This window comes from Bos mutus, chromosome 3 (genome assembly GCF_027580195.1).
Source record: "Bos mutus isolate GX-2022 chromosome 3, NWIPB_WYAK_1.1, whole genome shotgun sequence".
Taxonomy (NCBI): Eukaryota; Metazoa; Chordata; class Mammalia; order Artiodactyla; family Bovidae; genus Bos; species Bos mutus.
Genome location: NC_091619.1, coordinates 15,236,084 through 15,245,354, shown reverse-complemented (window position 1 = coordinate 15,245,354; position 9,271 = coordinate 15,236,084). Strand labels below are relative to the sequence as shown.

The following is a 9,271-nucleotide window of genomic DNA, read 5'->3' as shown; positions in this document are numbered from 1 at the left end:
TGCCAAAGCTGAACAATTCTATGAAGACTTAAAAGACCTTCTAGAACTAATACTGGAGAAGGCAATGGCATCCCACTTCAGTACTCTTGCCTGGAAAATCCCATGGACGGAGGAGCCTGGTGGGCTGCAGTCCATGGGGTCGCTAGGAGTCGGACACGACTGAGCAGCTTCACTTTGACTTTTCACTTTCATGCATTGGAGAAGGAAATGGCAACCCACTCCAGTGTTCTTGCCTGGAGAATCCCAGGGACAGGGGAGCCTGGTAAGCTGCTGTCTCTGGGGTTGCACAGAGTTGGACACGACTGAAGTGACTTAGCAGCAGCAGCAGCAGAACTAACACCAAATGGCATTTGGTGCTACTTTGGAAGTAAAGACCTCAAGGGAGCTGAAGGTTGTGGGAGCCATCGGACCTGTGCATCTCTGAATGTGAAAGGACCATGTGTGTCAGAAAACGAGCTTGGTGTCGGTGGCACGAGTCAGTGGAAAATCTGTGGCCTGAACCCCACAACGACGCTCGCATCTACTTTGAAGTAGTCAACCAGCACAACGCCTGGATCCCGCAAGGAGGCCGAGGCTCCATCCAGTTTATCGTGCACTACCAGCACTCCAGCACCCAGCAGCGCATCGGTGTGACCACCGTTGCCCGCAATCGGGCAGATGTGCAGAGCCAGCTGAAGCACATCAAAGTGGTGTTTGACCAGGAGGCAGCTGCGATGCTTATGGCGCGGCTGGGGGTGTTCCGAGCCACGTCAGAGGAGGGGCCGGACATGCTCCGGTGGCTGGATCGACAGTTCATCCGGCTGTGTCAGAAGTTTGGACAGTATAACAAAGAGGACCCCATGTCATTTAGGTTTTCAGATTCCTTCTCTCTATACCCTCAGTTCATGTTCCATCTTAGAAGATCTCCATTCCTTCAAGTCTTCAACAGCAGCCCTGACGAGTCGTAGTATTAATGGCAGCACTTTGCCTGGCAGGATCTCACCCAGTCCCTCATCATGATTCAGCCCATCCTGTATTCCTACTCCTTCCACGGGCCCCCAGAGCCTGTGCTCCTGGACAGCAGCAGCATTCTTGCTGACAGAATTCTGCTCATGAACACTTTCTTCCAAATTGTCATTTATCTTTGTGAGACCATAGCCCAGTGGCAGAAAGAAAGCTACCAGGACGTGCCCGAGTAGGAAAACTTTAGCACCTCCTGCAGGCGCCCCTGGACGATGCACAGGAGATCCTGCAGGCGAGGTTCCGGGTTGCCGCGATACATTCATATGGAGCACAGGGGCAGCCAGGCTTGACTTCTTTTGTCCAAAGCGAATCCGTCTCAGACACACAATAACCTGTATGCTTGGGGACAGGAAATGGGAGCACTCATCCTCACTGATGACATTAGCCCACAGGTGTTCATGGACCATCTGAAGAAGCTGGCTGTCTCCACTGCTTGTTGAGCTAAGGATATGGTCAGGAAATGGAAGAAAACACTGTCACTTTGTGCTCACAATTGTTTATCAAGGCTTAACATTCCTTTTACTTTGTCAGTGGATTTTAATAAATAATCAAAGGAAGTCTTTAGATTTTAATTTATTTATATTCCTTATCTGTGCCCTTTTCTTACTCCATACAATTATAAGGTCATAAAGATTTTGGTATTGGCAGATGTTTATATGCTTCTTGTATCCAAAATTAGAGTCTGTATAAAATCAGAGCTAATGTATTTTGGCAACTTGCTTACATGAAAATCATAATGATCAGAAAGGAAATAAATTTGGATGAAGGGAAAAAAAAAAAAAAAAAAACATGTCCTTTTCACCATAGGGGACTGGAATGCAAACAGGAAACCCCTTTTTATAACGATGCTTAAATAACCTGCCTGAGTTTGCAGATCTGGGAACTGGTGCCAGACAGTGTCCAGCTTAGAGCTGAGGTATTTCTCCCTGTCTTACTTCCTCTCACTGCAGTTTTCATCGTGAATATGCCATATTTTGATGACCTTATCAGCTAACTAAACTTTGATGACTTTAGTGGGGATCTAACTTGCCCTTGGGACATTGTTTGTAGGGTTCCATCGCAGGCTTGCAAGACCTATGTCTTCCCCACCCCTCCCCCTCCATCAGGTTTTTTTATACAAAAAGGATTTTCTCAGGCTGGATGGTCTTTTCTTAGAGTCGACCAGAACCTAGGCCTCACTTCTGGCAACTTCCATCGAAATCTAGTTCTCCAACTTCACCCTCATCGTATACCCGCTCTTGCCACCTCACCTTGGGCAGACCACAGATGCGTTCTTTAGGACCACATGTGGAAAGAGAAGCCATTCTGAGACTTCTGCCCTTCCAAAGGGATTATTATTGCTGAGTCAGTGCTCTCTGTGAGTTCTTTTGGTGGATCAAGTTCAGGTAAAGAGAGAAGCCAACCACCCACACACACCATCTGCATGGGGCCTGCCTAAAATAGCATCACTGAGATAGCAAGCATTCCTAGTCCCAGACTATGACATCAAGTGGGCTTCTCTGGTGGCTCAGTAGTAAAGAATCTGCCTGCTAATTCAGGAATGCAAGGTCAATCTCCAGGTTGGGAAGATCCCCTGGAGAAGCAACCAGCAACTCACTCCAGTACTCTTGTCTGGGAAATCCCATGGAGAGAGGAGCCTGGTGGGCTACAGTCCATGAGGCTGCAAAGGGTTGGACACAACTTAGTGACTAAATAGCAGCAACAACATGGCATCATCTAAGAATGAAAAAGTCACATTAGATAGTTGGCCTGGGCTTGGAACTTTATTTTGGATCTGTATCTTTATTCCAAAAGGTCCATTTAATTTCCATGTTGGGAATTTTCCCTCCATTTCCTATACCAAAGAGAAGAGAGTACTTCCCTTTGCAGAGGTCTAGAACCCTATTGACTGAGCTTGGGAAATCAGGAACATAGCAGAACTGCTTGTGAGATTGACAGGCACTGAGTGCATCGTTATCTTAGTTAGAGGCCAGCAACTCTCAGGGGATCTTCCTGTGGGTTAATACTTGACATACTTATGGAGGGAGGAATTGGGTCCTTGGGATGTGAGGGGAGGGTAGTCACCTGTGCCCCTTGGGAAAAATGCTATCAGCATCCTGCCCTTGGTTGTCATTGCCTGATGCCAGGTCAGAGCTGAACCTGTATAAAAGGCAGAAGCTCCTGGCAGCACCTCAGTCCACCTGCCTCCAGGGTAATCTGCTCCAGTGTTGAGCCAGGTAAAGGACCAAGAGGGACTATTGGTGCTGGTGCTTTGGGCAGAGAGAAGCCCTGGGTGGAGGCTGAAGACAGCCTTGAAGGAAGACAAGGAGAAAAGTGGATTTGGCAGGGAAGTTTCTGCTGGAAAGGGGAGGGAGGATTACAAGGAAAAGGACTGGCATCTTTCTGAAGTTGCAAAAAGTTCATTTGAAATTATGGAGTTCCTAGGTTGAAACTCTTTGCATGTCTCTTGTAACTCATTTGGGGAGACTGGGTTTTAAAATCTGATCACCATAAAGAAGAACTCTTGTGAAATTATAGTTCAGTTTTAAATGTAAGGAAGTTATTTTGGGTTAGTTAAACTTAAAATTTCTCTATTTTCTTCCAGCTCCATTCAGTTTCTGCCAAGATGTCCTGCCAGCAAAACCAGCAGCAGTGCCAGCCCCCACCCAAGTGTCCCCCTAAATGCCCACCCAAGTGTACTCCTAAGTGTCCTCCCAAGTGCCCAGCCCCATGTCCCCCTCCAGCGTCTTCCTGCTGTGCCTCCAGCTCTGAGGGCTGCTGCAGCTCTGGGGGTGGAGGCTGCTGCCTGAGCCACCACAAGCTTCGCAGATCTCTTCGACGCCGACACCAGAGCTCTGGCTGCTGTGGCAGTGGCGGTGGCCAGCACTCTAGGGACTCTGGCTGCTGCTCTGGGGGCTCCAGCTGCTGCTCTGGGGGCTGCTGCTGAACTGGGTCATGAAGACCAACTGAAGAGCAACACTCCAGGATTCAAAGAGCTGATGATCTGCCCAGCCTGAGTCTTCTCTTTTTCTGGCTTGGAAGATTGCAAGAAGAGAACGGAAGGGCTTCCGAAACACTCAGAACGTCCCTCTTCTTCCTGCCACGTTCTTCCCATGGTGAGGTCTAGAGGTTTAACCTCTGATACTCACTGGCCTGATTTCCCACTAGATATAGTTCTTTGGAGGACTCAGTATTGGAATTTGGGTTATCACTGTAACCATAAAGCTTTTTATTCGTGGTGTCACTGCCTCTTGATTGTTTCGTTCACCTCTCCCACTCCCCACCCACTGCCTCAAGCCATCTTCCCTCCCCTTCTTCTAAATACAAGTCAACACTTAAAAAATCAGTTTGGGAAACAGATTTTGCACCAAAACTACTCAGACCTCTGGGAAACAATATTTCCTTTTATGATCTGAAGGAGGGGACTTTAAGCTTGAAGGAAAAAATCATGTTGGAGACCATTACTCTGACATAAGCTTCCCATGAGAAGGGTTGGGAACATGCTTTTCCAAAAGGAGTTGGTGGGTCCCAGAAAGGTCACAGTGAGATGACTCTGAGAGGGTTTCCTTCCAGCATTGGTGATTATTTAAAAAAAAAAAAAAAACAAAACCACAACTTTATTTCCTAGTCACAGGCAATAAGATCACACAAAGTGGGCTCCAGTGAATAAACACTTTTACTTTACTGATTATTATAATCCTGGGTGCTTCCGTTAATTGACTAGAGAGGGGAACTGATGGAGGTTAGTTTCTGGGGCATGAGTTTAGGAGGCAGGTATGGAATTTCTGAGTCCATTTCCTCTGGCTCCTGAAAGCCAGAGTTTGAGTCTGAGTAGGGAACCAAGAGGGGCTTATCAGGTGGCTCAGTGGTAAAGAATCCACCTGCCAGTGTAGTAGATGATGGAGACTTGGGTTCAATCCCTGGGTCAGGAAGATCCCTTGGAGAAGGAAATGGCAACCCACTCCGGTATTCTTGCCTGGGAAATCCCATCGACAGAGGAGCCAGGCGGGTTATAATCCATGGGGCTGCAAAGAGTCAGACATGACTAAGTGTCTGAGCACAGGGAACCAACAAGGATTCCTTCCTCTGCACCGCTTTGGTTGGGGTGGGGGGAGGTGATGTGTGAGGAGGGGATGCAGGCGAGAGCCCCGGGAGCTTCTGTCACTGGGTTGGGTTTTTCCATTAGGAATAGTCTGATTCCTTCAGGAAAGACTCAAAAAGTTAGTGATAGAAATAATTCTGAATAAGCCTTTTATGTTCAAGATGAACAATTAGCCCTTCCTTCGATAAGAGTTAGCAGTGATGGGTAATGAACGTTAGTATATGAGGCTATGGCAAGTCCACACAATGAGCATGTTCTTGCCCAAATCGTTTCCCAGAGGAGATCCTGTCTGCATCTTGTTACTCCATTACTTCCTTCTCTTTTCTACTATTGACCTCACCTCTCTAATATCTCATCTGTACTCACTAACAGGTGGCCCTAGGTACATCAACCTGTTAATCAGGCTCTAAAGCCATGTTAAATGAAATTGGTATCTTTTCGTGACTTACCTTTCTTTGTCTGACACACCCAGCTCACTCATTCCCAAACCTGTCTCACCATCAATTCTTGAATTCTTAGTCTTGGATTTCTCTTTTACCTTACATTCATGGTTGTGGGCAGCTGCACTGATTAAGAAGCAGTTCTGATACCAGTTAACCTCCAAAGTCTCTCCCAATTCTTAAAAGCTGGTTATTCTGTATGTGTGTGTTAGTTGCTCAGTTGTATCTGACTCTTTGCAACACATGGACTATAGCCTGCCAGGCTCCTCTGTCCATGAAGCTCTCCAGGCAGAATACTGGAGAAGATCCCCTGGAGTGGGTAGCATTCCATTCTCCAGGGGATCTTCCCAACCCAGGGACTGAATCTGTATCTCTTGCATTGCAGATGGATTCTTTACCATCTGAGCCACCAGGGAAGCCCTAGTTATTCTAAAGGCACCATTTTTGATGGACACCTTGGACCTTGGGACAGGTCTCCTAGCCTCCCTCCACCCTCTTTCTCCACACTTCCTTCCTTTCTTTCTCTTTCTTTCCTCCCTTCCTCCTTCTCTTTTTCTTCCTCCCTTCTTTTTTCTTCCTTCTTCCCTTCTTTCTTTCTCTTCACATTGGGCAGTGGCCCCAGGGAGAACCTGTCTTCAAAGGGAGTTTGAGATGAGGTCAGGAGCAGAGAGTCTCACAATCTGGCTTAGTATTTGTCACCTGGACCAGCATCCTGCATGAGTTTTTCTTTTAGGTCCATCAGGGCTATATGGGAGTATGATAGATAACCTGACTGCATTCATAGCTTTCCTGGTCTTAACTGTTCCATAACTTTGCTTGGGTTTTTCTTCCTGTCTTCAGTGACAGAGAGAAATTGCCACTGAGGTTCCTGTAGGCACATTTCCACCATCATCTTCACTCAGTCCCACCTGGAAGCATTTGGATGAAACCCATCAGGCTTTTCCCATAAACTGTGGTCTTCCTTGAGGGGCTAAGGACCAAGATCCTGAGAGATGTGAACCAAGATACCAACTAGACTACAAACGACCATCTAGATAACTACCTTGGGCTGAGTGTGTGAACAGGGGAACAGTGTGTGTGTGTGTGTGTGTGTGTGTGTGTGTGTGTGTGTGTTTATGTGTATGACTGTATACTGTAGAAAAGGGCAAGGAGAATAGGTCCCAAGAGAGGGCCAGACCTCTCCTCACTTGGGCCCCCAGGCCCTGTCTTAGCACACACACAGCCCTCCCAGCTATGAACAGAGTCCTATTTGGAAAGTAAACATGCTGCAGCAATCCTGGCACCTCTGTGAGGTGACTTGAATACACACGTGCACCACCTACGGGGCTACCTGAGTGATGAATGTCTCTGGGATGTGTCAGCTGACCATGTCTGTCGGGAAATGGGCCCCTCCCGAGAGCCAGTGCCTAACTGGGTTCTTATAAAAGGTTCTCTGGCTGGACACTGCTCAATCCACTGCCTAGCAGGGCGCCCACTCCAGCTGCAAAACTGAGTGAGTCTTTCAGCGAAGCCAGGGCCTGGTAAGTCTCCAAGTGGGCCTTGGGGGAGGAGGATGGGAAGAGTTGAAGACAGAGGGGAGGTGAAGGCAGAACACAGCTAGCGGGGAGATGTAGGAGGAAGGCCCTGGAGAGGGCCCCAAGCTTCCAGTGAGCTGACCTTGCCCTCAGTGAGCACATAGAAGCTGGATAGGGGGTGGGGGCGCTGCATGGTTACACAGCAAGTCTACAGTAGAGATGTGACTCTGCTAGAACCCAGATCGTTGGCTCCCTGGCCTGCGATGTATTTCTATCCTTTGCCCCACTGTCCTTTTCCTTACGGTGGGGGATGACAGGCGTAGGCCAGGACATGCTTCTGGTGTTTGTGGATCCTTTAGACCCAAATGACTGGGACAGACAGACGCACGTGTGACTTGAGTATTTTCTAACTATCATTGTCGTTTAGTCACTTAGCCATGTCTGGCTCTTTGCGACCCTGTGGACTATATATAGCCCACCAGGCTCCTCTGTCCATGGGGATATCCAGGCACGGACACTGGAGTGGGTTGCCATTCCTTCTCCAGGGGATCTTCCCCGACCCAGGGATCTAACCTGAGTCTCCTGCTTGGCAGGTGGCCTCTTTACCACTGAGCCACTGTGGAAACCCCATTAGTGTTAATGCAATGCTGACGGCTAGGCAAACAACACTTGAAGGCCTATGGCTACAGAGAAATGGGTGAGGGGAAAAGAGACGGGAGAAGATTTTGGATGAATCAGACAGAAAAATTGCCACAATATCCTTTCTTTTCCACTGAAAGAGTAAGAACTTGGGTGGTCCTTACTCTAGTCGGAGAAAATGGGTACCCATTGATTTCTTTTCATAGGCTGTGGCTACTCTAGGCAGGTTTTAACTCAGGGGAACTCACTCACTGAAATATCTGTTTGGAGTTTTCCTTTGCTTTCCCTTTTTCTTGCTCTGTGTGTGTGTGTGTGTGTGTGTGTGTGTGTGTGTGTGTGTATGTGTTTTCCTTCCTGACATTAGGCCAGGCTCACGTGCTCACAAAGTCACATCTCAAAAGCCCTGTTTGGAAAGACACAGAACTCGCATATGAAAAGCTACTTCTCTTTCAGGTTCTCCGTGACGATGTCCTCTCAGCAGAGCGCCAAAGGCTCTCCCAGGGGCTCTTCGCAGGGCCCTTGTCCCGCCCCTTGCCCCGCCCCGGAGCCGGACACCTCCTCCTGCAGCTCTGGGTGCTGCGGCAACGGCTGCTGCGGCAACGGCTGCTGCGGCTCCAGGGGAGACTCTGGCTGCTGCGGCGACTGTGGCTGCGGCGGCTCCAGCTCCGTCGGTTGCTGCTGCTTCCCCAGGAGGCGCCGCCGGCAGGGTAGACGCGGCTGCGGCTGCTGCGGAGGCAGCAGCCAGAGGTCCCAGTACTCCAGCTCCTCCGGCTGCTGCGGATGCTGAGGCCACTCCCAAACCCTCGCGAGAGCTGCTCCCACCCCGCGCCTGTGCCCCTCCGTACCGCGCTCCCCTGTGAGGCGGGGCCTCAGAGTTTGCCTCCCCGCAAAGCTAACTGCTCTTGGATGTTCGGACACCCACTCTATCTGTATTCAGCCTCACAAAGCTCCCTGACCCACGTGTGCTTTTTCTCCTTGGGAACCTGAAAGCCGTGGGTGGACTTTACTCTCTGCAAGGGCCTGCACACAGTTGGCGCTCAATAAATGCTTACAGATTTGATTGTTGTTTGAAGACATGTCATAATAAAGCTTCTACCTCCTGAGAACACTCCCTTTGTTATTCTTTCGTTTGTGTATTTATCATCGTGTTCTGTTACTCCATCCTCTCCGCTCAGCTCTGGCTTGGCAGATTTGTAAATGGCGGGAAACTGAAATTCATGCCTGCATAAGAGTGGCTTTCTGGTACTTAATCTTGATAGCAGGAGTCACATATGGAGCCAGGCAGTGTTCTGAGGGCTTTATGGGACATGCATCATCTCACGGTGACTCAAAGAGGTAGGTGCTGTTAGCCCCATTTTACAGAAGAGAAACTGAGGTTAAGGAGCTGGTTGAAAGTCACTCAGCCAATGCAAGATGGACAAGCCAGGACTTATGCTCCTAACTGCTCTGCTTGGTCCTGGGAAGCCTTCCAGAGCCTTGCTCCATGGAGGTGCTCACTCGCCTATCCATCAGGCACAGGCAGCTGTGGGGCAAAGGTTTGGATATGCAGTTCTTAAGGGGCTTTGGAATCAGGTGAGCTGAGACTTAACTTTTGG

General features: G+C 48.9%; 2 protein-coding genes and 1 pseudogene across 2 annotated transcripts; all 3 read left to right on the top strand.

Annotated features, from left to right (window-relative positions):
* The first annotated feature begins 343 nt into the window (after positions 1-343).
* Positions 344-1,442, top strand: LOC102280678 (protein transport protein Sec23B pseudogene; annotated as a pseudogene).
* Positions 1,443-3,607: 2,165 nt separating this feature from the next.
* On the top strand, positions 3,608-3,928 carry LOC138987298 (late cornified envelope protein 5A-like). Its single transcript, XM_070368731.1, has one exon. It carries the CDS (start codon positions 3,608-3,610, stop codon positions 3,926-3,928), a length of 321 nt encoding a protein of 106 aa, XP_070224832.1.
* Positions 3,929-8,142: 4,214 nt separating this feature from the next.
* CRCT1 (cysteine rich C-terminal 1) lies at positions 8,143-8,463 on the top strand. The gene has a single exon (XM_070368730.1). It carries the CDS (start codon positions 8,143-8,145, stop codon positions 8,461-8,463), a length of 321 nt encoding a protein of 106 aa, XP_070224831.1.
* The last annotated feature ends 808 nt before the right edge of the window (positions 8,464-9,271 follow it).

Excerpts from the sequence above, each read along its gene's own strand:
- CRCT1 (XM_070368730.1), top strand. The coding sequence starts at position 8,143 with ATGTCCTCTCAGCAGAGCGCCAAAGGCTCTCCCAGGGGCTCTTCGCAG.
- LOC138987298 (XM_070368731.1), top strand. The coding sequence starts at position 3,608 with ATGTCCTGCCAGCAAAACCAGCAGCAGTGCCAGCCCCCACCCAAGTGT.